Here is a 25,613-nt window from a genome sequence, read left to right as displayed (position 1 = left end):
CCTTTACGCTTGCCACTTACTTGGGGGCCCGGGCTGGGGTGAGGTGAGGAGATGCATGCCCCCGCCTCCAGGCTCTGGGCTGCCGTGGAGAGTTGTATCCTGGAGCCACGTTTTGGGGGGCAGGGAGGCGGGGGAATCAGAGCCCCCCTTGGTCCCCAGCCCCTGCCTCCTCCTTTGGGACTCTGTGGATTTCTCTGCTTTCCTCTTCTGTTCTCCCCCATCTCTCTCCTTCCTGCCTCCTTTTATACCCTCTCTGGCTCTGCCTGGGCCTCTATCTGGGTCATGTGGGGCGGCCTTATCCATGGTTAAGGCCAAGAGGTAGGAGTGGCCCACAAGCTCACCTGTTTCAGGACAGGTGTGCCCCCGCCTCGTGGCCACTCTGGCCACCTGCCCACTTCACACCTTGATTAGGGCCATTGGTACCCTAATGTGCTGAGCACTTTCTGGTGGGCACCCAACCCCTCCAGGTCCCCTTTCCGTTCTCAGATGGTCCTCTCCCCCCCAACATAGCTCCAGAAATTTCCCCTTGATTGAAGATGTGGCCTGGCTGTGGGCAGATGCTGCTCGGGGCTGTTTTCCTCGCCTGTGGGGTGACCGTGAGCGGGCTCTGCATGCGTCCCCGGGTGGTGGACAGACGGGGTTGGTCTCAGGGGTGTGAAGCTGTTTCAAAAGGAGCCAATCCTGGCCCTGCCACTCCTGCCTGTGTGATCCTTGGGCGGGTCACATGACCTCTGAGCCCAGTTTCCAGATCTATAAGATGGGTAGGATGGTTGTATTAAACGGGACAATGAAAAGTGGCACATGGCCCAGTTCGAGGAACAGTAGCTGTTGTAACGCGTGCTCATGTGAGGGGGAGGCTATATTCTTCTCCCTGTTCCTTTCTTTCTTCGTTCCTTCATTCCTGGACCTGAGTCCTCCCCAGGCTTCTGTTTTTCCTGGGGCCACTGAGAAGTACCCTGGGATGACCCAGGAGGCATGAGGCACAGGTACCACGAAGATGGACCGGCCTGGCTGCCGGCTCTCTAGCCATCCCCGGGGGCCTAGGGGAATTTAAAACTCATTAGGGCTGAAATATGCTGGAGGGAGAGAGGGAGGGAGCCCGCTGAGCACCACCCCATGCGGGGCAGGAGCATAGGGGGGCCCTAAGGGTCCTTGGGTGTCTGGGCATCTCTGGCCGGGGCTGAGGAGCAGAGAGGCGACACTTAGCTCATTCTCCAGCCCCTGGGGCTGTGGTTCAGTGGGAGGTCCTGCAGGGTGTGTGTGTGTGGGGTGGTATTTGTGTTCAGGGCTGCTGCCTCCCTGTCTCCCTCCAAGTTCAGGCCCTGATTGCTGTCAGGGAGTCCAGTGTGGCCCCCTCGTCAGAGCAGCAGGAAGAGGGCAAAGCTGGACCCTTAGGAACGAATTTGGGTGGCAACCCCCCTCCCCCACCAGGGGGGACATTTGAGGCTTAGGACTGGGGGGCCGGGTGTGTGAGGGGTGTGGCTTCCAGGACCAGGTCTGTTCTGAGGGGAGATGGGGATATGGGGTGCACACAGCTTTCACAAAGGAGCCTTTTATCAAAGATGAGTGGTATCTTCTAGGTGGGCTTGACAGAAAAGGGTCTCTCTCTCTCGCTCTCTCTCTCTCTCACTCACTCTCACAAGGCATCATGTATTCTATTACCCTCCAAACTTCAAGCACATGGAGAATCATAGAGACGAATAAACTGTCCTAGACTCATCACCTGGCTTGATCAAATATTGATATTTTGCCCTACTGGTATCAATGTTTGTTTTCATGCTAAGGAAGAAAACATTGTAAACGTCATCAGAGGGCCCGTGTGAGCGTCCTTGTGCTCCGCCTCTTCCTCCTCGGAGGCCGCCACCGCCCTGTCCTGTGCGGATTGTTTTTAGTTCTTTTAATGACTGTGCACTTAAAAATAGTTTTGTGTGTTTTATTCATTTTTGAGAGTGAGAGAGACAGAGCATGAGTAGGGGAGGGGCAGAGAGAGAGGGAGACACAGACTCTGAAGCGGGCTCCAGGCTCCGAGCTGTCAGCACAGAGCCCAACGTGGGGTTCGAACTCACGAGCCTTGAGATCATGATCTGAGCTGAAGTCGGATGCTTAACTGACTGAGCCAACCAGGTGCCTCTAGTTTTGTGTGTTTCAAGCTTGATAAAAAATTGGATCATGTTGGGTGTCCTGGGGCTGGCTGCGTTTGCTCAGCTTGTCCCGTTCCTTTTCTTGGCCGTGTGGTTCCTCACTGGAACAGCGCCCTGTGCATTTACTCGTTCATTTCTTGGGGTCACCTGGGCAAGTCCCCTGATGATCTTCCTGGCTCGTCCCAGGGGTGCTGCCCGACCATCCTTGCCCGTGTCTCTTTGTGTTCTTGGGAGAGTTTTCTTGTGGGTCGCACTCAGGAGCGGAATTGCAGACTCGTGGAGAATATGCCTCCTGAACTTCCCCAGAGGCTGCCATGTTGCTCTCTACCTTTGATGCAGGGTGCTGGTTTCCAAACCTGTCTCCCCATTGGAACCCCCTGGGGCTTGTTAAAACACAAGTTTTCACCAGATGCCTGGGCCTACGTGGCCCTGCGACGGGGACTCTTTGCGTGCGAAGTCTTGTTTCATAAGCTCCTGGGGGCTTCATGGATCTACATTTGGAGGTGCCTTGCCTGGATCTGCCAGTCACTTGCTGTGCAACTTTGAGCAAGTTGCTGGATCTCTCTGAGCCTGAGTGTCCTCCTCTATAAAATGGGGATGATGATAATGGTGAGGACTCAGTCAGGGTTGGCCCTTGCCTCCTCTGGGGGTTGGCTTGGTGCTTTTGAGGTCTGTGATGTACCCAGGGTTGCCACAGCCTGACCGGGCTCTTGTGTCATCCAGAGGAGCAATGTACCTCCTTGACTCTGTCTGTGAAGTCGGTTTTGGGTTCGTTGTGTTGGTCAACAAGCATGATGGACGACTGCCCCGTGCAGGCCATGCCATGTTTTAGAGACCTGGAGTATGGGCCAAGGACGCTGATGTCAGAAGTCAACGGTCAGTAATTCCATGACAGTGAGATGAGGGCTTTCACGGAGGTGGATGAGGCCCGGTTGGGGGGTGGGGTGTCAGGGAAGGCTTCCTGTAGGAGGACAACTAGCTGAGATTCAACAGCCAGCATACAGTGAGGTAGGTGGAGGGCTGTGCTGGCCAGTGGGGGAGGGCATTCCAGGTGGAGGGACCCAGGAGGCCAAAGGCCTGGGTGAGAGAGGAGAGGGAGAGTGGGAGCGAGCCTGGTGCTTGTGTGGGGGTTGGCCGTCTCGCTTCAGGACTGCTGAGGCTCCCGGTGACACAGGCATCTACCTCCTGGCAGCGGTTGCCTCTGACTGAGGCCTCAGATTGCAGCTGGAAGGGGGTTTATGGGAAGCCTGAAGTGTGAGGAAATGTTAAGTGCCTTATAAGTACTTTGATTATTTTAAATTGCTTAAGTGGTTTCTAAGATGGTCCTAAGTATCCCGGGGACACAGACACAAAATCAATTAGGAAAGTACAACAAACCTAATGAGGGGAGAGTAGCCCCCTCCCCCACGCCCACCTCGGCCTGGCTCTGGCCCTGGCCCATCAGCTCGCACCAGGACCCCTACTTTCACCTCCAGCATCGGGCTGGGGAGCCCCCAGCCTCTGCACTGGGCCCTCCTGGCCTTGAGTCGTGCCTTCTCGCTCAAGTGTTTTGTGGGGTGGAGGGAGAGGAAGGGGTGTCTGGAGGGGTAGGGACGGGAGGCAGAGAGAGGGGTTGTATGTGGAAGTGCCTGAGAGGGTCTCCTTTAAAGATGCTTCTCTCTTCTGAATGTGCCTTTTATCCAGGGGCCCTGGAGCCCCCTAGGCCTACAGTATTACCGTTAATATTATTATCACTATCATTGCCATTTACAGCATTATTTTTTAAGCGCGTAATACATTCCCATGGGCTTTCAAACATACCAAAGGACATACCCCAGCCCTACCGTGGAGGCAGCCGCTGCTCCCCGTGTGACCTTCCAAAGAGGGCTGTGGTCTGGACTCGGGGCTGTGGTGTTGCAAACTCCGGGGGCGCCATTCACTGTTGACCGTTCACTGAATCTGGGGTGCGGGGTGGGGGGTGGGGATGTGTGCACGCATACGTTCTCCTCCGCTTTTTTCACACGCCGCAGCACCTGCCTGGTGGCCGTGGGGATTGCTCATCAGCCAGGAAGGACCTCGGCCTTTGTCCGGCCACAGAGTACTCCCCGCTCCCAGTCTCCTCGTGGCAGACACCAGGTGCTTCCCAACCTCGTGCGTTTGAGAACACCCCTTGTGCGGCTGACTTCGTGCGTCGGCCACGTTGCGTGTCTCTGTCGGGAGAATTCCTACAGAGCGCCGGGTCACAGGACCAGCGTATTCGTAATCTCTTGCCCTCCTGCCGGCCAGGGGTGGGGGCCTCACTTCCTGTGGCTGGGTCTCCACCTCTGCTGTCAGCCGGGCGGGGCCGGGAGGAGGCCCTGCGGCTGATGCTGACCCGGGCCCTGTGCCGCCAGCCTTGTGCAGCAGATCGTGGGGAGCAGGGACCCCGGTCCTTGATGCAAGAGCTGCCCAGAAGAGTGAGTGGGCCCCACTTCACTGTGAGTCTGTGTGGGGGTGGAGGCAGGGGCAGGGGCAGGGGGCAGCTCCAGGCCTCTGCGGGGGTCTAGCGGGAGCCGGAGGCCCTGGGCTCCTGGGTCTCCATCCCACACATGCTCTGAGAAGGTGCTGAGAACCGACAGGGTGGATGACCATCGCTGGCCTGGCTCGGTTGTCTGCCCGCCCTTCCCTCCGCCCCCGCATCATTCAGGTGTGATTGCTCCCAGCAGAACTGCTTCTGTGCCCACATTCTGCTGTCTTTGGGCCCCATGGCTGCCTTGTGTGTCCATTTAACAGATGCAGCTCTGAGGGGCGGTGACTCCTTGGGTCCTGCAGCGGCTCGGGGGTGGAGTTTGGCTGGTCCCTTGCCTCCCTGGCTCCTCAAGGAGTGCTTCTGTCCCAGGTCCGCAGGTAAGGCTCATCCGTCCGTCCGCATCTCGGTTTAAACACTTCTCACTGCCCGCTGCCGGGAGGGCCCCCCTTCTGTTCTAACCAGCCTTGGGCCCTTGGCAAAATCACTTAGACTGTCTGGCCTCTCCATTTTCCCATCCGCACGATGCATCCAGATCCAATTTTACTGAATACTTTCTGAGGGTAGTGAGGCAGGAGATTCCCCACTTCTTCCCGGAGGGCCTCAAAACTCTTCTTTTGGGGGACTTGAAACTGTTCTTGTTTTCCATGTGCATTTTCCATGCAATACCTCCTCGGAGGCACCAAGGAATCCGCTGCCTCCTTCCTCCTACCCCAAGGTACACAGTGAGATGAGCAAAGAGCCTTGTCACCTGGAGCACATTGTACATATTTATTATATTAATTTTGCATAATTCACCGAACTCTCTTTGAAAGAGATGTGGCTTCCCTTATTGAAAACTCTCTTTCCCATTCTGCACGTCCAGCTTCAAATGTCCTCCTCCCCTGAGACCCTTCCCGCCCAAACCAGTCCCCGCCTGGACCAATTCCCTTAGTCAGTGCTGGCCCCTGAGCTTTCATTCCCTCTGGTCTCTCCACCGAGAGACCCTGAGGTTAGGGACGATGTCACCCGTTTCTTTTGTGGGTCCCCACAGAATCTGGAGGGATGAGTCAAAAAATATTTTTAACAGAAAGCTGTCAATGTGAAGAACAAAAATCTCTGTTCCTCAAAGGAATCAGGCACAGAGCCTCCTGGAAGTTCGGCAGCTGGTACTTGATTTGACAATGAACTTCCCCAGGTTCATTTCCCAATGACCTTTCATGAGAGGTCCGATGAGTGGGTTTTGCTACAATCTGTACAGTGGTCTTTGGTAACGTTTTGAAGGAAGAAGTGGAGTTTTCCTTAGCTTTTGTTTGGTTTCCAGTTTAATTAAAAATACGTATGTTTTATGTACAGCTTGTGAGTCAGCGTAGGAGTATGGCCCATGATTTTGGGGACTTTCAGACACCTGCTGTAGGCAGCTTCTGAGCATTTCTTGGAAACCGTGGTACGGCCTTAGGGCCCAGTGATAAATGGGAATAGGGGAGGCAGGGTCACTCACAACCATCGGCAGGTGACGATCTTTCACAGTTGCTTCTTGGTCATTCCACACTACGGCCCTACAAAGTGGTCCGGACAGATGCCCTGACTTTACTTGAGGAGAATGAGACCCAGAGAAGTTACTGTGTGGGAGACCACCTAGTGAGTCAGAATCAGAGCTGGGCTTGGAACAGGGGTCCCAGACTTCCAGCCCAGTGCTTGCCCTCTACACACACCTGGATGTCACAGGCAGATCCTTTGAGGCCACCAGCTCTTAGTGTGAGTCCATGGGTGGTGGTGAAGATGACTTGCAGGCTGGAAGCATGTCGGTCTTCCCTCTGCCCCACGGAGCGCGGGAGAGTCAGCCTTGGGCCCCTATGTGTGAGTGTGGCTTATGCCCCCACACTCCTTCCTGTTGGTGTTGTTATAAAAGCCAACATGTTCATTGCAGATCTGGAAGAAAACAGAAGAGCATAAAGAAGCAAATGAAAATTGCCCACTCATCCCGCCATCCAGAGTGACAAACTTGAAACGTTTGTGTATTTCCTTCTAGCCTTTCCTGTGTATAATTTATGACGCTGCGACCGTAACATCTATGTGGTTCTGTAGCCAGCTTTTGCCCACCAGGCTGCGGTTGGGAGCATTTTCCACCATCCTTAAATAGTCTCTGAAACATGGTGGGTGATGGCTACACAACCCCCCATCAGGGGGCCCTATCATCTTTTATGTGTCACATCTCTCTGGTGGCTGGTGGGGTGTGGAGTTTCTGGGCTGCTTCCTCACCGTGTCTGGGCATTTGCAGTGGACTCTCCCTCCATGGGGGGATGTGACCGTGAAGGCTTGAGTTCTGGGTAGGTGGGAAGCAGGAGGTGGGAGGGTCCTGCCTAATTGGACCGGTAATCCTGGGAGAGACAGGTGCTCAGGTGAGCTCCCTGAAAGGGCAGACGGGAAGGTGGACATAGCAGGTGGAATGTGGGAGGCAGAGCCAGGTGTCCTCAGTGATGCTGTGGGCGTGGGACACGGGGGCCTGGAGAGACATGCTCAGCTGAACTACCGGTGTGGGGCTGAGAGATTGTGGTTTCACTTTATTCCTGCCCTGGGTGAAAGACCCCCCCCCCCCCCCCCCCCCCCGCCCACCACCGGTGCTCCAGAAATTAAACTCAGGGATTCCAATCCAGGGCGGTGGCTGAAGGGGAGGTGGTGGGCAGGGGGCCAGGCTTGGCAGGGAGGGGAAATGACCTCATCTATACCATTTGCTGTGGACAGGTGGGACGCATGGCAGGGGGTGCCTGGAGAAGGAGGTAGCAGCCCCTGGGTTCCCACGGTGGCATTGTCTCTACAGGCCATCCGGCCTACCTGCACCCCAGTCCTTCCCTCTGGCTGCTGCCACTTCTGCTCCGGTTCCTCTCCTTCAGCCTCCCAAGATCCCGTCTGCTGGTTTCTCTTTCCGGTCTTTCCTTTGTCCACCTTTCCTTTCCTCTACATTAAAAAGAATTGAAGTATAACTTATATGTAGTAACGTGCACACATTTCAGATGTACTACTTGATGAGCATTTATAAATGTGTTTATGTATATGAACATCAAGCCAGAGAACATTTGCAGTACCCTAGAACGTTCCCTTGAGCCTCTCTTAGTCAATATCCTAGCTTCCCCAAGGCTAATCACTAGCCCAACTTCTAACAGCATGGATTATATGCATCTGGCTTTGAGCTTGTATAAACAGAATCATACAGTAAGCCTTTCGTGGCTGGCATCTTTCACGTGATCTGGGAGATTCATCCATGCGCTTGACTATATTCCTGTTTTTCATTGCTCTGTACTATTCCGTCGTGTGCTTAGTTCGTAATTTACGTATCTCCACTCTGCTTCCGTTGGACGTCTGGGCTGAATCTGGTGATTGGCTATTATGAATAAAGCTACTCTGAATATTTGTATACGTGTCTTTGAGTGGACACAAGCACTCATTTTGCGTATATGTGAACACACATACCACATACACGCGCGCGCGCGCACACACACACAAATTGCTGGCTCATTGGCTACACGAATGATTAGCTTAATGAGGCATCTGCCAAACATTTCCCCAAAAGGGTTATGCCTTCTCGCCATCTTTTTTTGCTTTGGAAATTCCACCTGGGCTTCTAGGTCCGTCTCAAATGCTACCTTGCCCGTCATCTTGATGGATAACAACACCCATCATTCAGGTGTCAGCTCTACAAGGCAGGATTGTGTCTCGCTTCTTTACTGCTCTGCCTCCTGGCCAGGAACATAGTGGGTGCTTAATAACACCCGTGGTTGAATTTATGTGCCTGGCACTGTGTCAGAGCCTCACATAGATTATCTAAGGTAAGTGACCAGCCGGGAAATTCTACAGGTGAGGAGACAGGCTTGTCCAGGAAGCAGCAGAGGCCCGCAGCACCGCCTTTCCCCGAAGCCTGCGCTCATTCCACAGTTCCTGGCGGCATGTGTTTGCAATTTCTTGCTCTTTTTCAGCTCGCCCACTTTGATTTCACTCGGCCTCATATTCTAGTCCGGGGGTTGTTGAAGTAAATCTCGTGGGTGACCTAGTTAGCTTGTGACCCAGCCAGCTCTTGGAGGATCCGCCAGCTCTGTCTTCATCCTGAGTCTGTGCCCCAGAAGCAGGGAATTTCAGGCTGGGGTATGGGTGGTAAGGCTGCAGAAACCCACTCAAATGAAATTAAAGCCCTCTCTTAGTAGGGCCAACATTCATATCTCATTTTTACCTTTTCAAAGCCCCTCTTCATTGATTGTGACACTCCCTGGAGATCACAGCCTGGGCATCATCATTTGCATTTTCTGACTGAGAAGAACAGAGCCCAGGGAGGTGGTGTGATGTGCCCAGAGTTTACCGTGTTGCTTGGAGAAGAGCTGGGGGGAGCCTTGAACTCTTGCCTTCCGGCCATGTGCTGTAAAGTGTGGCAGGGTGTGCTGGGAGCTGATAGAGAATCGGAGTTCAGCTCAAAACCCAGCCAGGCTTGTCCCAGGGCTGCTTTGGGAAACCAGAAAGGCTCTTTTAGGTCATCGATTTACTAAATGGTTTTTTAGAGCCCTGGAAGTTTTGCCAAGTGTCTCAGGGGCAGCTCCGGGTTAAAGGTCACAGCGGAGGCTTAGAGGAGGGGGCACTGTCCGTGGTGCTGAAACAGGACTTGGGTGTGGGGAGGTGAGGGAGGGAAGCAGTGTTGGCCTTAAGGGCGCTTATGGCTTCCCAGGAGGTGCTATCCTGCCAGTTTTGGTGGGAGCTGGGCATGTGGCCGGGCAGACGGTGCGGGTGCCTTGATATTTTAATTGAAGCCTGGAGACACGGTTGCTCTCTCTACTGCGCTAACAATGTACGGAATAAATAATTCAGCAGTGGTTGTGTTGTGCCTGCTGTCCTCACCCATGGGGGTGGCCACGCTCGTGCTCATATGTGCAGGCTGCTGGGCTGGGCCAGGAGCTGCTATTATGGGCTGGATCATTTTAACAGGGCCCTGGCCACCTCTTAACCCTGGTGAATTGGTTTCCTCCCAGGCACCCCCCAAGGAGAGGTTAGTGGAATGTGGGGCCAACTGCTCCTGTGTGTCACGATTAAGTGGCACTTAAAGGTCCGTTTGTCCTCAGACTGGCCTGAAATACCAGCAAACTGGAGGAAAGGCCCCTCTTAATGGGCACTCTCCCTGGGCTGTGTTTGAACTGGTTCTATTTGATTCAGCAAATATTTATGGAGCTCCAAGTTTATACAAGATACTGAAGCAGGTGGTAGGAACGGGAGAGATTGCCAGAGTGAATTAATCTGGGTCCTTCCTGGATGGGGAGGTGTGACATACATGCGATTTTGTCATAGCTCAAGTTGGGGTGTAGGAGGGCTATGGTGGAGGTGCAGGTGAGGGTCTGTGGGGCCTCAGGAGGGAGAACTCGCTTTGGACAGGGCACGCATGCGGTGGCTGCCTGGAGGAGGTGGTCAGTGTCCTGCAGGCAGAAAAGGAGCCATGATAGTGCTCTAAGTGGAAAGGGCAGGTGTAGCTGGAACTTCGGGTGTGTCTGGTATGGAAGCAGTAAGGCTTGTGGCATGAGGGCGGGAAGGTTGGGTGGTGGATGAGTGGAGACGGCTCGGATGAACTGGGGGCTTAGGCCAAGGGTGTGGACTTGATCCTGTAGAACAGTGCCCTGGCTAGATTTGGGGATTAGAAATATTCCTTTGGGTGTGGAGTGGAGGGTTGGTTGTAGGCTGAGGACTTAGTCTGAGAGAGTGATTGGGAGACCAATGAAACAGTTCAGATTAGAGGCAGTGGTGGCCCGAATGGTGGCCTTGGGCATAATGTCATTCATTCATTCATTCATTCATTCACCAGATTAGTGAGCCAGATGTTGGGCTAGGCTGGAATACAGCAGTGAAGGAAAACACATACAGTCCTTGCCCACATGGAGCTGACCTTCTACAGGGGGAGAAAGATAGTAAACAAGATAAGCAATAATTCAAGTGGTGACAGGCGCTGGGGAGGAAAATTGCATAGGGTCGGAGTTTTGAGAGTGACGGAAGAGAGGAAGGGCTCTTTTCTTGTTTTTTGTTTTTGTTTTTGTTTTTAAATTTATTTATTTATTTTGAGGGAGAGAGCACAAGCAGGGGAGGGGCAGAGAGAGGGAGAGACAGAATCCCAAGCAGGCTCCACGCCACCAGTGCAGAATTCCGTGCAGGGCTTGACCCCATGAACTGTGAGATCGTGACCTGAGCCAAAATCAAGAGTCGGTTGCTTAGCTTGCTGAGCCACTTGTGGGGGGGGGGGGGTGCAGGAAGGGCTCTTTTAAACACGTGGTCAGGTTGAGTGTGTTTGAACATAGACCCAGGAAAGTAAGGAAGGGAGCCAGGTGACTGGATGGTGTTTGGGTGGAGGGCACAGCCAGTGCAAAGGCTCTGAGGCACCCTCTGGTTGCCCTGTATAGACTGGATTTGCAGCATGGGCAGTGGCAGGCAGGCACGGAGGAGTTTGTAATAACCCTCCACCCTCTTCCGTCCCTCTCTCCTCCGTTCTTCTCCCCCCTCTTCTCCCCTCCTCCCAGGGAGACAATCAACCCCCAGTGCTCCTCCACAGAAAGCCCTGAGGTGGCTTCCCGGGAACTTGGCAATTCCCATGAGCCCTGCCCTGCCCCCCTGGGCCCCAAATCCCAGCCCACCAGCACAGAGACCCTCAGCCACAGCTAGATGCACCCAGGGTCCTCTCTGAGCCTCAGCTTGTCTCCCCCTATAAAGTGAGCACCAGTGACAAATACCTCCCTCACCCGGTTGATGTGAGGTTTAAATGGGAGAATGTATGTGGAAGCTGTAAATGGAAGGCAATTATTCTTACAGTTTTCAAAGCCAGAGGGAAAGACCAAAGAGAGTGGTCGAGGGAGGTCCCTGAGTGTAGTTATTTAGGAGCCTGTGACTCTAAAAGGTGGCCTGGCACAAGCAGAAGTGGATTCAAAAGCTGCAATGAAGAGAAATCTGGGGAGGCAGCTGCCCAACAAACTGCCAGCGGAAGTCGAGGGTGTGGGGCGCGTTCTTGGCCCAAGGGCAGTGCAGTGACCTGTGGTGCTTCTTCCCCAACATGGGAAGTCCTTCCTCAGCTCGCCCTGTGCCCTGCGCCCCCTCCAGCTCCTTCCTCCCAAGGCGTTGTGGCCAGGATGGCGTTTCCAGCTGGAACCATGGGTATCAAGGTATCCTCATTTGGGTGAGGGGATGCTCATGGTCCCCACCTTCCACACCGAGGCCCTTCTCTCCCTCTCAGGGAAACTGGGGAGTCTCCCACCCAACCATAGGAACCTCCCTCTGTCCCATCTCTGGAGGGTGGTTGAGTTAACTGCCGTTCATATTTTTGGCAGAGGGCTGGCAGTGAGACCCAAACTGGGAGTGCGCTAATTGAGGGGTTCCTTCTGGGGAAACCCCTGTGATTGGCATCTGGGAATCATGGATCTGCCGCGGTCCTCCCAGTCGTCCTCCCAGCCATCCTCCCAGAGGCACAGCTTATAGAGCTGTAAGCGGGAGACACCTCCTCCCTGGGGCGGGGGAGAGGACGAAAAGAAAAGGCCTGTTTAATTTAATTCCGTGTTTTATTGCTCGTTGGATAAATAACCTTCATTAAGATGGAAGGTGGGGGGATGGACAGGGAGAAGTTTGATTAATTTCGAGCTGGTTTCTCGTTTGTTAATTTTCTCCCAGTTCAGCAGGATTATTAAAACAAATTACAGATACTGCTCTCTCCTCCCTAGGCTGGAGTGGGGCTTGGCTTGCAGGGAGTGATCCTGCTCCCCCCCACCCCACTTTCCACTACAGTTATACATAAGGTGCAACTTGGGGTGAGGGAGGAGGCCTCCCCACCTCAGGGTCTCTGGGCAAGGCCCTCCTATTTCTTGTTGGGGTTTTCGTGTCCCCACAGCCTCATGGAAGATCTGGACAATCAGGAAAAGCAGCATGGGGGTGCTGGCCAGGACACCCTCCCTGCAGCAGAGCCAGTGACCCGGGGAAGGTCGGTGCCTGGGGTGGGGGCGGGGGGCCTGCCAGCCCCAGGGCCCACCCCTGGTATCCGTGGGAGCAGGCCAGGTGGGCAAGTAGAGTAGGCGGGCACACAGCTTCTGGGCTGCCCCATGCTGGTGCCCAGTCTCTCAGTCCTGCTCCACCCCCATGGCCCCCTGGCCACTGCCTGTTCAGACCCTTTCCCGGCCCATCCGCTCTCGCCCACCTTGAGCTCTGCCCCTGCCAGGCTGGATCTCCCACTGGCTCCATCCAGTCCTGCAGAAAAACTGCCACCTGCCGGGTGTTAATGGGGGATAGCAGGTCAGCACTTTTCCTGCTCACCCGTGGGCAGTTAAGAGTTCCAGCTGCTTGATGGGCACCTGGGCAGGGCAGTGACTTTTGGGGGGGTGGTTATGAACACTCTTTTGTGTTCCCCAAATGTACTGTGAATGCTGACTCTGCCATTTTGACTGTACCAAAGTGTGTGTGTATGTGTGTGTGTGTATACGTGGGTGTATGTGGAGGGGGCGTGGGTGAGCACTTGAGTGTGCGTGCGTGTGAATGACTGAGCCTTTCCGGGATATCCCTGTGGCACGCACATGTGTGCAGGTCCTTCCATTTGGATGGGCTGACTCTGAGCCCGCTGGGCCCTGGCAGGGCTGAGTTCTGGTGTGTATGTCCATCTGTATGTGTGTTTCCTCCTTCCTGGCCCCTGCCACCATCAGCTGATACTCTGGAGCATGAGATTGGACTGTCCCGAGCCGTCCACCTGGCCATGGCAGCCCCAAGGGTGATCGAAGAGAAGCCTGCCTCTACTTGGCTCCTTGCAGCCTGTGGGGCACAGGGTTCCCCTGGAGAGGGGCCATTTCCTGCGGGCTCCCGACTCTCCACACCCCCAGCCCACCCTGGAGAGCCTTCCTGCTGTCTCCCCCATCTCCAGGTGGGAGCTGGTGGGATGGGCCAGGGGAGGGGCAGCACCTCTGTCTCCAGCCCTGGGGGCCTTGGCCTGTGAGGCTCACAGGCTGTCGGGGCTGCCCATCCTGTGAGGCACAGCCAGAAGATTGAGGCAAAGAGAGATAAGGGCAAAGGGGATAAGGGCCACGGGGGAGGGGACGGGGCACGGGGTGGGGCTGCTTTAGGCGAGCTGTCCGGTGACAGCGTCTCTGAGCAGTGACATTTGGTCGGAGGCGTTGATGGAGTGAAAGAGCATGCTCTGTGGCTCTGTGGGGATAAACCAGCTAGGCAGAGGACACGCTGGTACAATGGCTGAGAGGCTGGGCTGCGCTTGGATGCTCAGGGACTGTTTAAGGAGGGCAGTTGGGGCGGGGGGGGGGGCGGCGGTAAGAGTGGAGGTTAGCAGGGCAGCACCCACACAGGGCTTGGGATTTCCTCCCAAGCGGGAGGCCGGGGCTGGGGGAGGGAGTTGGGTAGAGAATGGTGTGGCCTGACTCCTGTTTTAAGTGGTGGTCCTGCCTGGGTGTGCCCTGCTGTGCCCCCTGTGTGTGCGTGTGTGCACAGCGTGTGGACCTAGACCACCAAACGAAGAACAAGCCAGATGGCCAAGCAGGGCTCTGGGTAGGGGTGTAAATGTCGTAGATTCAAGGAGCCCTGGGAGGCCTTCCATCTGGGGGCACAGGCTGGGTCTCTGTGGTTCCAGAGAACCACACAGGAGCACATGAAAGGACAGAGAGACAGATTTCAATTCAGGGTCTCGAGAAGCCTGGCAGATACTGGAGCTGGGACGGGCTACCTTGTGAAGTGGTGAGCTGCCTGCCCTAGGAGGTGGGTAAGCACAGACCCCTATCAGGGGCACTGGAGGGGGCAGTCCCACCCTCCTCATCTAAGAGTCTCTGGTTAAAGGCTCCCTCTTCCAGGTAACATGGGTGGCTTTGAAAGAACTCACTTTGATCCCAGCGATGGGGATTCTGGCCCCTGTTAGCAGGTGTTGGGAGATGCTTGGGGAACTCGGGCTGAGCTTTGTGCTCCTCTCAATTTACCCTATGGATGCCCGCTGTCTGCTGGCACCGAGGGGGGACCCGGCGTTCCCCGCTGTGATGGTGGCAGGACCCTCCTCCAGGCTCTGCTACCCGAGGCTCCCCCAGTGGGACCTGCTGAGGCCTGGGTTAATGGGCAGAGCTTTGTCAAGCCTGGGCATTCTGGGGCAGGGGTCTGAGTGGGTGAGACAGAGTGGAAGGGCCAAGATCCACTCAGGGCTTCCCTTTCAGAGAGCGGTGTCAGCTCAGATTACCAGTTGCTGGAAACTGGATGCATCGGGCTGGGACAGGGAGGGCCTGTGGGCATCTCCTGCCTGTCCCCTCATTGTCTAGACAGGACCCAGACGTGCTGCTGGTTCCTGCCGTGGGCTCTGTCTCTGGCATTGAGGGGCCTGGGTTTCAATCAGTAAGCAGAGCGATTGAGGGAGGATGACTTCTCTCCCAGTCTCCAAGTTTTGCCTAAAAAATTCAGATAATAATGTCTACCTCAAAGGGTTTTGTTAGGAGTAAATGAAGGGAGGTAATGATAGAGAGCACTGTCTGGGGTCAGTCTGCTGGAGGTGACCTTGTGACCAGTGATGGAGGAGGAATGAGAAGAAGGGAAGGAGCCAGTACAGGTATCTTAAAGAACAGGTTTGCTCAGTGGGTGGCCAGGGCTCAGGCCACTGGGGACTGCTGGGACACTGCCTAGAGCAGGCCCTTGGTACCAGGCAGGGACCGTGTTATCCCCCACCGCATCTAATACCTGGCACATTGTGGGCAGGAGGAATGTGGTCGCGGGACTCAATGGCACATTTGGAGGTTTCTGCGGAAGGTGGAAATAGAAGGGTCTGGGGACAGACCCACCCCAAATCGCACCTGCTTTCCTTCTGGAGAAGCTGGGGCCTTCCAGGCTGGAGGCTGAATCTCCGGGCCGAGAATTGCAGGAGGCAGCCACAGCAGAGCTTGGAGGGTCTCCGAGGCGCTTCAGTCCAGTCCTTATTTCCATGGGGAGGTAGGACAGCTCAGCTGTAAGGGCGCAAATCCCTGCTTGGCCACCTACCAGACGCCTGTCTTTGGGCAAGTAGTTTGACTTCTCTGGGCCTCAGTTCCCCATCTGTAAAATGGGCGAAATGCTGGTATCTCTGTCTATGACGGGATTCTGGTGAGGACTAAACAAATTAATGCTAAGAACAGAGCCTGGCACGTAGTAAGTGCTCAGTAGGTGTGACCTATTACTGCAGTTATGACTCTTAGACGAGAAACCTGGAGCACAGGATGGAAGAGTGTCTAGTGTGAGGCCGCGTGGTGAGTTGGTGACAGACCAGAATTCAGGTTCTTTCCATCGTGGCAAGCTCACAGAGCTGCAGAGGGCAATGGAGGTGAGATGCAGGGGTGGCCTTTTCCTGCTCCGGGCCTCGTCCCTGGCCGCCTCCTCACCCTGCCTATGTCACTGGGACAGCTGGAGAATCCCCCGGGAGCCTGCTTATCTTGAAGGGACGGGCTGGGGTCGGAGGGGAAGCAGGCACCTGGAGACCTTATTTGCCTGTCTTCTGGCTCCTTTGGTTTTTTGGAGAGCTTAGGGTTTAGGGCAGGGCTCACGAAGTGTCACAAGGAAAGAGATACTTGGGAGGGCTTGTGGGGAGGTCACACTTGTCTCCATCTCCACAGGAAGCCCCTGGCCCAGCTGCCCTCACCTCTCACCTGGACTAGTGCAGTGGCCTCCCCACTGCTCTCTTGGGTCCCCATCTTGCCCCCCGGCCTGTTTTCTATACAGGTGCAGCTCGTGTTCTATTCTCCCATCTTCTGTGTGATTTTTTGCCTTTCCTTGAAAATGCCGTGGGCTCTTGGCCACAGGGCCTTTGCACTTGCTGCTCCCTCCTGTCCAAGATGCTCTTTCCTTTTCCCTCTTCACCTGGGTATTGTCTATCCATCTTTCAGGTGTCAGTTTACGGCCTGTCCTCAGGAAGCCTCCTCGGGTGCCCTGACCAGATCCAGGCCTTTATTCCAGGCTGTCACAGTCCCCTTGCCTCTTCCGGCACATCTGACGTGATTATGTATGTGTGTATCTGGTTAGAGACCATTTCTCCTGTTGGACTCAGCTCCATGAGGACAGATATTCGATGTTCACTATGGCATCCCTGGTGTCTGTCATGGTGCCAGACACATCGCGAGTGCTCAGTCAACATATTTTGCATGAATGCATGATGGGGTGGGAGGCCCATATCACCTCCACCTTTGCCAGGGGCCAAAGCCCTCATGTCGCAGGCTGATGTGGGGCTTCCACAACAAACATCCCCCAAGAGGGCACCCTGGGGTGGAACACCACCCAGAGTATACCCGCATGTGGGCCCCTTCCTGAGGGGCCAATAGAAGATGATGGCTCAGATTGAGGGGCTGCTGGGGACAACGGTGGGGGCATCCAGGGATCAGAGAAGCTGTGGGAGGGTGATGACACCCCCCACAGACTGGGTGCTCAGCAGTCTGTTCACCCCAGGGCCCCACTGGAGGCAGTGCTGGGTCAGTGGGGTGGGCAGGGGAGGGATGAGCCCTGTCAGTGGCCAGCCAGCGCCCCCCCCCCCCCCCCCCGTGGTCTTGGCTAAATCATTGCCACTTGGCCTGTCCATTCTTCAGTTTCCTCATCTGGACCAGGCCAGTGGTTTTCAAACTCTTTAGAAGCAGATACATTTCACCAACAGAATCATGTAGAGAAACTCACTTATGAAAATTAGGTAGAAGCAGACTGCTGCTCTAGTTCATCTGTTTGTTCATTGGTCATTCATATTTATTTGCAGAACCTGGAAAATCAGGGCTTTGGTGCCAGGCACGGTCCTAAGTCCTGGGGCTATGGCAATGAGCGAGGCAGACAAAAGCCCCTGTCCCCGTGGGACCGACACTCCAGTGGGGAGGTAGATGATCAGGAGGACGCGTGGATGAAATGTGTAGTGTCACAGGCGGTGGTGAGTGCACACCCTGTGCAAAGGTCCTGGGGCGGGCTCCTGCCTGGTGTGTTGGGAGGAAGAGCGTGTGGCCCGGGTGGCTGGAGCAGAGCAAGTGAGGGAGAGGGTAAGTGGGCGGTGAGGGCAGGAGGCTAAGGGGGCAGATTGCGTAGGGCCTAGTGAGCCATTGAAAGATGTTGGCTTTCACTCTGGCTGAGATGGGAGCCTCTTGAAGAGAGGAGGGACATGATCTAACTTGGGTTTTAGATGGGTCCCTCGGGCTGCCGGCTGGGGACTGGACTCTGTGATGGGATGCGGGGGTGTGGGAGGTGGGGGGCCAGCGAGGAGGCTGCTGGGATAGTCCAGGCCAGAGATGCTGGAGCCGAGGCCCAGGGTGGTAGTGGCGACGGAGTTGAGCCGTGGTTGGGTTCTGGATTTATTTTCAAGGTAGAGCCAGCAGCATTTGCTGAGAGAAAGAGGAATCAAGGATGTATTCGATACTGTGGCCTGAGCAGTAATTACCTGGCTAGGAAGGACTTCGGGAGGTTCTGGGGGACCCCCTAGATGGCCATGGGGAGCAGGTAGTGGGCGGGAGCCTGGAGTTTGGGGGTGTGTTATCAGGTTATGGGGTGGCCTGGGAGTGAGTGGAGAGAGAGGGTGGAGGACCGAGTCCGGGGTGGCCAGCGTTCAGGACCAGCCGTGGAGGCTGAAGAGGGGCTGTCTTAGAGGGAGGAGGGCACCAGGGAGCAAGGTGCCAGGCAGCCAGGTGGAGGGACTGCACGGTCAGATGTCGCTGTGGGGTCAAGTAGTGTGAGAACTGGCTGGAGGGCTCAGGCCGAGAGCCCCCAAACCACAGCTTGGCACCGTGGCCCGAGGATCGCCTGGCTTTGCCTGCTCGGTCGCACGTTCCTTTTGCTCTGGTCTGGGCCCCCCTCCCCTACCCGGGGCTCTGGCCCCTGTCCCCAGCGAGAGCCCTAGAGTCTCTGTGGGGCCTCCCCCCCTCCCCTGCCAGCCTGGCTGTGGCCCAGGCAGTGATATAAATCACATGGAGTGATGGTGATGTGACTTTTATCGGCCTATGTGTTCAATAATGTTAATACATCCCATTATATCATATTATAGTAATACAGAGCCGTATATTACACATGGGTGCAGCACGTTAACTTGGGAGAACACTTGGGCAGATGCTGTGGTTAATTTTCCCTCCGCCTGGCTGTGCCCCCATCGGCGCTCAGTGTGCATGAGGAGGACAGCAGGTGTAGTTACGGACCCCTCAGGCGTGCCCCACTCACTGAGGTTGTCCCAGCCTTGCCTCCACTTCCCGCAGCTTGGGGGGCAGATGTCACTCCTGTGCTGTGGAGGCCCCTCCCTCTGTCCTTACCTCGTGAGTCCAGTAGGCAGAGGTCATTAAACCCCCCCTCCCCCCGAACAGATGTGGAAACTGAGGCTCAGACATGGGAAGCGGTGTGCTCACCAGACGTGGAGGGGAGAGACCTGGAGAGGGGACTCTTGACTCCCCATCCTGGCTGCTTCGCGGGGTGGGGGGATGGTGTGGACAAAGGGCAGGAGCCGGGAGTGAACGTGGAGCACGTGCCAGGTGCAGCAGGCCCTCAGGGGCTGGAGTCAGGTAGACCTGGGTTCAAGTCCCACTTTGCCACTTGTTGTGATTTTATTTCCGGATGTTCTAGGGCCTCTGTTTCCTCTTCTAAAAAACGAAGGTAATAAAGAGCATTCACTTCGTGGGGTTACTGTGTGGGGATTAAATGAGATAATCCCTGGGAGGTGCCCATCATGGGCCGGGTGCTCATTAAACCACAACTACCACGCCTGTTATGATGACGACCAACACCTAAGCAGCCTCTCGCCTGCTGCACCTCCCCCCCCCCCCCCCCCCCCCGCCAGCCCCGGCCCTCATGTCTCGTCCCCACCAAGCCCGTTATACGTGCCCAGAACACTTGAAGGTTGGCTCCCTGGGCGAGTCTGGAGCCCTGCCCTTACCTGCTTGGGCATTTGGGTGTAGCCTAGCGCCCAGTGCTGCCCAGCTCCCTGGCTCACAGGGAGGAAGGCCAGCTTTGCCATCAGGTGGGCCTGGGTGACCCTGGGACTCCTCAGCCCTCTGAGCCGCAGCCACAGCTTCTCGTTAAAATAGGGCTACAGTTTCCTGTCTCGGGGCTGCGGTGAGAATTAACACAGGGAGAGCCCGTGTCAGCTGACTGCTGCCCCCGGGGGTGTGTGCCAGGGGTATCGTCATGACTCCTAGCTGCTCTCTTTCTAAAATTTAATATCCATCTTCCCACAGGAGCCTCAAAGTAAGGTTTACACTGTGCCCATTTGACAGACGAGGAGACAGAGGCTCACGGGAGGTGACTTCCCACAGGCCGCACAGCGAGGCAGGGGGCTGCTTCTCACCTCCGGGATCTTGGGCTTTGAGCCCCTCTTGGAAAAAGGGGTGCAGGCCTTGTGGCCCGCAGGGCCCCCGCCGGGTCCTTTGGCCCGTCCTCTCTAGGCCTCTGGGCTCCTTCGTCCCCTAGCCTCCCCCGCCCATATGTATCACTCTTGACAAGGTTACGGAGTCAGCATGTAAAACCTGCACAAGTGAGTGTAATTTATTGATCTACATTTTGCTTATGAAATAGGACAAGTGCTGATTGAGGATCTTGTTTGCTCTCGCCCTTGCACCGCGCGCTCCCCCGCCTGTGCTCTTATCGGCGGTAATTCCTTGGAGTCTGCATCCGAGCGGCTCCTTTGTCAGCCGGCCGAGGCCCTCCACTCTGCGCCCTCTGTTCTTCTCCAGCCTCCGTGCCTTATCGTGCCCCGTTTTTTCCCGGGCTCCTAAGAAAACATATAATGTTTAAAAGAGTGAGACAAGGGACTGAATAAAGCACTTTCTCGGGAAATATTTGTTCAAAGTCCTGTTGCCTCATCTGTCTGGTTCTCTCCTGGGAAACATAATTCAGAACAGTCCTGGAAATTAATCCAAGTGTCCGCTTGCCTCCTGATAAGAGGCTGGGTGGGCCCCGGGGAAGGGGAGACAGAGGTGGGTGTGGGACAGCCCCACAATGATTGCCTTCGAGGGTGTTGCTGTGAACTCGGGGTGGGGGTTGGGAGGGGCGGGCACAGCAGGCCCTGGAGGTGAGGGACACCCCACTGAGCCCTGGGGAAAGAGGTGGGAGACCTCAGAGCAGCATCTGTGTGGCAGGCACTGCTGTGGAGTGGCCAGCTTCCCCAGGCAAAGCGGCAGACCATGCAAGCATGGGAACTCGGCCACTGACCAGCTCCGTGACCTTGGCAAAGCCTAGGGCTCTGAGCTTTGGTCTCCTGACCTCGTCTAAGGTGCTTACGACCCCGTGGAGCGTGTCCTCGGGCTGCTTGTGTGGCAAGAATGAAGTGGCCCCTTTGCTTATTGGGCACCTGCCCTGTGCCAAATCTGTGCCGGGCGTCCTGTGGGGAATGAAGGAAAGGTCCCTGGATTCATGGAGCTGCCGTTTTAGGAAGAGGTGGATATTAAGTGGAAAAGTAAACAAATGTTGAGCACGTTAGAAAGCGATCATTGTTCTGAGGAAAATCAAAGCAAGGAAAGTGGAAATGGGGTGCAGGGTAGGGAAGTAGGATTGGTGGTTGGGGAAGGCCTTCCTTGAGCAGTCTGTCTGTGAGGGAGGGGCCACATACAGATCTGGGGGAAGAGCATTCAGGCAGGGGGGAACAGCCAGTGCGGAGGCCCTGAGGCAGAGTGTGCCTAGAATGTTCAGGGTTCGGCAAGGAGACTGGTGTGACCAGAGGCAGTGAATGCCGTCAAGCTGGGAGTGGCCGGAGGTGAGGTCAGAGGTAATGTGTGGAGATGCTTTGTTACAATGCCAGGTACTATGGATGATTTTGACAGACTGCCCTGAGCTGAGCTGTAAAAGGCATTTTATTAGCACCTGGCAGGGTCTCCCAAAGGGAAGCTGGCATGCGAATTTTGCGTGAGGGGGGGAGGTCTGTTATTTCTCCTGTCTCCTTCCCACCTTAAACACCCCAGTCCTTCCTGCTATGAGATGATATGAGTTGTCTCCAAGCTGTCTCCCCATTATGATGCCAGGAGAAGGAGGCCACTTGTGGCTGTGGGGCCGTGTCACCCTGTGTGGGGTGGGACATGGGTAGTGGTCCCAGCAAGGGACCCTGGCCTGGCCAGTGGAGCTCTGGTGACACTGGAGTGCCCACACATCCTGGCTCTGCCTGGGGCCTTGGGAAGAGAAGCAGGGGCCAGGAGCCCACTTTCTGGCAGCCTTGGGTGGGGTTGGTGATCCTAATTAAAAGCTTGGATCCAAAAGGCTTGATGGTGGAATTTCTAATTAAATCAATTTCATCTCGTCTGGGAGACAGAGGTTTGCATATGATAAGCATGAAATTAATAATTATGTTTAGAAATTAGCTGTTGCTCAAAGCAGAGCCATTTACACAACCCCTCTGGGGCCTCTGGCCCCCACCCCTGCCTGATCCTTTGTGTTGGAGACAGATGGGCCACTTCACCCCAGAGTGTGACAGCCAGGAGTGGAGGGGGGCGCCGAGCTCGGTGGAGGCGGGTGGGAGGGGTAGTAGGGCTGGCTTCCTCTGCTGCTGCCCTAAGGACACTGCCCCACAGGAGATTCTGCGTGTGTGTGCGTGTGTGCCTGCACACGTCCGTGTAGACCCTCTTGTACAAGGGGGAGGCTGGGGTTTTATGTGGCAGTTAGTAGCATGGGCTCTGGAGCCTGTCCCTCTGGGTTCAAATCCTGCCTCGGCCACTTACTAGCTGTGTGACCTTGGACAAGTGTCTTAACTTCTCTGTACCTCAGTTTTGGGGAACATGGGAAGAATAAGAGGGTCTACTTCCTATGGTTATTGTAAGATCAAAGGCGTTCAGGCATTTGTAACCACTTAGGACTGTTCTTGGCACATAGTAAACACTCAGTAAATGCTAGTTCTCATGATGATGATGATTGCGTGTGTGTGTGTGTGTGTGTGTGTGTGCGTGTGAGAATGTGATTCAATTCAGCCCCAACCAGCCTGTGCCAAATGTGAACCTGACACCTCCAGGCTCGTGAGTTGGAGATGAATAATAAGACACTTTCCTGGCTGTCCCGGAGCTAGAGCGTAATGCTTACGCCTCCGGCGTCCGTCAGCCTTGGTGAGGTTAGGTCGTGAGAACGAACCGTCCTCAGATCTCCGTGGTCTAAAATACATAAACTAAGTGCTTACTACCCCACATGTCTACGCGGGAGGGCTGAGTGTCCTGTCTCATCTCCTAGGCACCCAGGCTGGCCTGGGACATCGATGTGCTGGTCACGGTGGCAGAGGGAGCATGTACCCTGTAGGGTCTCACAATGGCAATGAAACGCTCTGGCCCCGAAGGAAGGGCATTTTCTGCTCCTGCCTCATTGGCCAGCATACGTCACAAGGCCCCAGCCAACCACCGGGGTCAGAGGGTTGAATTTTACCACGTGCCAGGAAGGCAGGGAGCTGCAAGTGTCCCCAGCGGCTCTAAGGACAACATCAATTGTGTGCGCCTCCGTTTGTTATTGATTATCTCTCTCACTAGAATGTCTGTTCCCTGAAGGCAGGGATTTTTGTCTCTGTGTGTTCACCCCAGTGCCAAAGAGTGTGCAAGGCACCCAGTAAGCACTCCGTGAACCATTACCCGGTGGATGAATGAACGAATCATCAGAGTCTCCGGGGTGTGTGTGGGTGGGGGGGGGGGGGGGGGTGGGAGGGAAAGGCTGGGGGCCTCGGGAGCAGCCGAGGCAAAGGGACCACAGGGGCCTTGTGGGCAAATTTTACTGTCTTTGAAGATAGCATTTGCCTCCTGGGGAGAGTCTGCTGTCCACTTCTCAGTCATGGTGAGGAGGTGCTGCAGGCCATGGTGTGAGAAGAAGAGGGGGCCTGTGTGAAGGCAGCGGAGGGCAGGGTCACCCAGTCTCCAGGCCTGGGCGGGGGCGGGGCGGGGGGCGGAGCCAGGGAGGCTGAGTGCCCTGGGCACCTAGACGCAGATTGGAGACTGTGGATGCAGCCCCCAGCCGGGGGCTGAGTGACTGACTGACTGCACTGGGGCACAGGCCAGCCCCGGGCCAGGCAGGGGTGTGTGGCGAGGCCCCCGAGTGACGGGATGCGTGGGGCTGGCGGTTGGTGGCGGATCCGTGTCTGTAGAACAGGGTAGTGAGATCTGATTAATGAGGGCGTCCTGAAGTGAGCGGGGAAGTGGCCAGCGGCCCCCAAATGACCTACTGAGTGTGGAGAGGGGAGGCCCTCAGCTTGTGGGCCGAGAGGAGGCCCCGGGGTGGGTGGTAGACAGTCTTCCTACCCGGGGTCTATCCTCGTCCTTCCAAAGACCACCCGGATGCAGGGTCAGCCCCCTGCCCAGGGTGTCTGCCCACCTCCTGCTTCCCAGGCCTTGGGCCTCTGCTTCTCTGTTCCTTAGTAATTGGTGGGGGGGCATCTCCGTGGGGAATGGGTGTGTGAGGCCTCCTTGTGGCTGTCCTAAGCTGTAGGGTCACTCTTATCCTCTGCTCTTAAACCCCGGGGTCCTTGTCAGAGGTGGGCCTGGTCAGGGTCAAGGGCAGGGGCCATCCGTGCCCCCTCCATGTGCTGGGTCCCCCCGTACTGCTCCTCTCGTGTGTCCCTGCACCCCCCCTGCCATATCCCTGCTCTCTCGCTGTCACGGCCCTGCCCAGCTGCTTTGAACCCCCCTCGACCCTGCACCCCTGTCTTTGTACCCCTTCAGTCTGTCCAAGCCCTCGTCCCCACACTGCCAGCATTTTCCCTCTCCACAGCCCCCCTGCGAGACCCCCAGTGAATCTCTTGTCGCCCCAAACCTGGCTTGTCAGCCCGGATGCATGTTACCCTGAGACCGCCTTTCCCAGCCCCCACCAGGCTAGTTCTCTGAAGGTGGGTTATTTAAATGGGCCCTGAGCACCTGGCTGAGAGGAGGGGCTTGGTGCCACGTGAGAGTGTGTGAAGTGCCTACTGTGTGCCCACCTCCTCCCCGCCCCTCCCGAGGCCCCATCGAGGGAGGAAGGGGAGGCTGGCAGTGTCTCCTCGCTGGGCACTGTGTCTGCAGCAGGAACCCCCTGGGAGACGATGGTGCACGGCTCAGGTGGCTGAAGGGGGCGGGGGCGGGGGACAGGGTCCCTCAGCCCTGACCGTGCAGGCCAGGCCTTTGGAAGCTGGCGTTCTCTCCTCTCACAGGCCCTCTGAACTACACATTCCTCCCCGTGCAGCTTTCATGTCCCTAAAAGCCTGGCTGCCTTTCATCTGTGAGGAAAATAGCTGATGCTGAGAGCCGGGCTGTCGAGGCCTCAAGCAGCCAGGATCAGAAGGGCGGGGAGCAGGCAGCCAATCCGGGGTCTGCCTGGCCCAATGCGGGGTCTCCCTGCTTCCCTGGTGAGAGGGGCTGCATCCAGCCACGTGGGGGCCCCGAGGTCTGCCTGGGGCCTGGCCTGGCCGGCGGCCGGCAGTGGCCCCAGGGTCCCAGCTTCAATCTGTGGCTGCCTGGTCTGGCTTGTGGGTGGGGCAGAAAGAGCAGAGTCAGCTGGGACGGTGGGCAGGGCTTGGGGCCAGGACTCGGGGATAGTGAACAGGAAGCAGAGCAGCTGAATCGGTGCCTTCTTTCTGATGTCTCCTGGCTGTGATGTTCAGAGGGTACTTTCCTCTCCCCGAGCCTCAGTTTTGTCATCTGCAAAATGGGCACGTTGGTCCTAGCCTTGCCTCCTTCTCCAAGGATAATACCCAGCAGCGCCCACGTGTTTGAAGCACTTTGCAAGTACTTGCTCGTGCAGTCCCTTCTGTTGTTACTGTGACTTCTTTATAGGGGAGGAAACTGAGGCCCAGAGAGGCCGCTCGCTTGCTAAGGTCACAAAGCTGGATGACAAGGCTGGGTCATAACACAGCCCTGCGCATGCGCAGGCTGGCTCCGTAGTGTGCTAGAGCCAAAGCTGGAGCCGATGCTGTGCTGCCCAAAGCATTAGGGAAGAGGCAGAAAGGGGAGGTGCCTTTAAACACTAAAGCTCACAGGAAGAGGGTTGGGGTTATTGTGGTGTGGTCCTGGGGTATCCATGGTGATGGCCATGGGCCCCTGGCTGCGTGACTCAGGGTGCTGCAGGCCTTGCTGAGG

General features: G+C 56.1%; 1 protein-coding gene across 4 annotated transcripts in view; it reads left to right on the top strand.

Annotated features, from left to right (window-relative positions):
- Nucleotides 1–25,613, top strand: part of GRM4 (glutamate metabotropic receptor 4) — a 116,159-nt gene that overhangs the window by 22,896 nt on the left and 67,650 nt on the right. The window contains exon 1 of one of the 4 annotated variants that reach the window (XM_042986146.1): nucleotides 4,941–5,006. The exons of 2 other annotated variants lie outside the window; for them this stretch is intronic. Coding sequence is in view for 1 of the 2 variants with exons in the window: in XM_042986145.1 (XP_042842079.1) it covers nucleotides 17,483–17,509 (27 nt within the window). In the remaining variant the exon portion in view is untranslated. Of the gene's footprint in view, nucleotides 1–4,940; nucleotides 5,007–17,480; nucleotides 17,510–25,613 lie in introns of those variants that run through there. One more of the 4 variants, XM_042986145.1, reaches the window with a different exon arrangement.

Source organism: Panthera tigris, chromosome B2 (assembly GCF_018350195.1).
Source record: "Panthera tigris isolate Pti1 chromosome B2, P.tigris_Pti1_mat1.1, whole genome shotgun sequence".
NCBI lineage: Eukaryota > Metazoa > Chordata > Mammalia > Carnivora > Felidae > Panthera > Panthera tigris.
The sequence above is the reverse complement of the archived record's forward strand: the minus strand, read 5'-3'. Positions and strand labels throughout refer to the sequence as shown.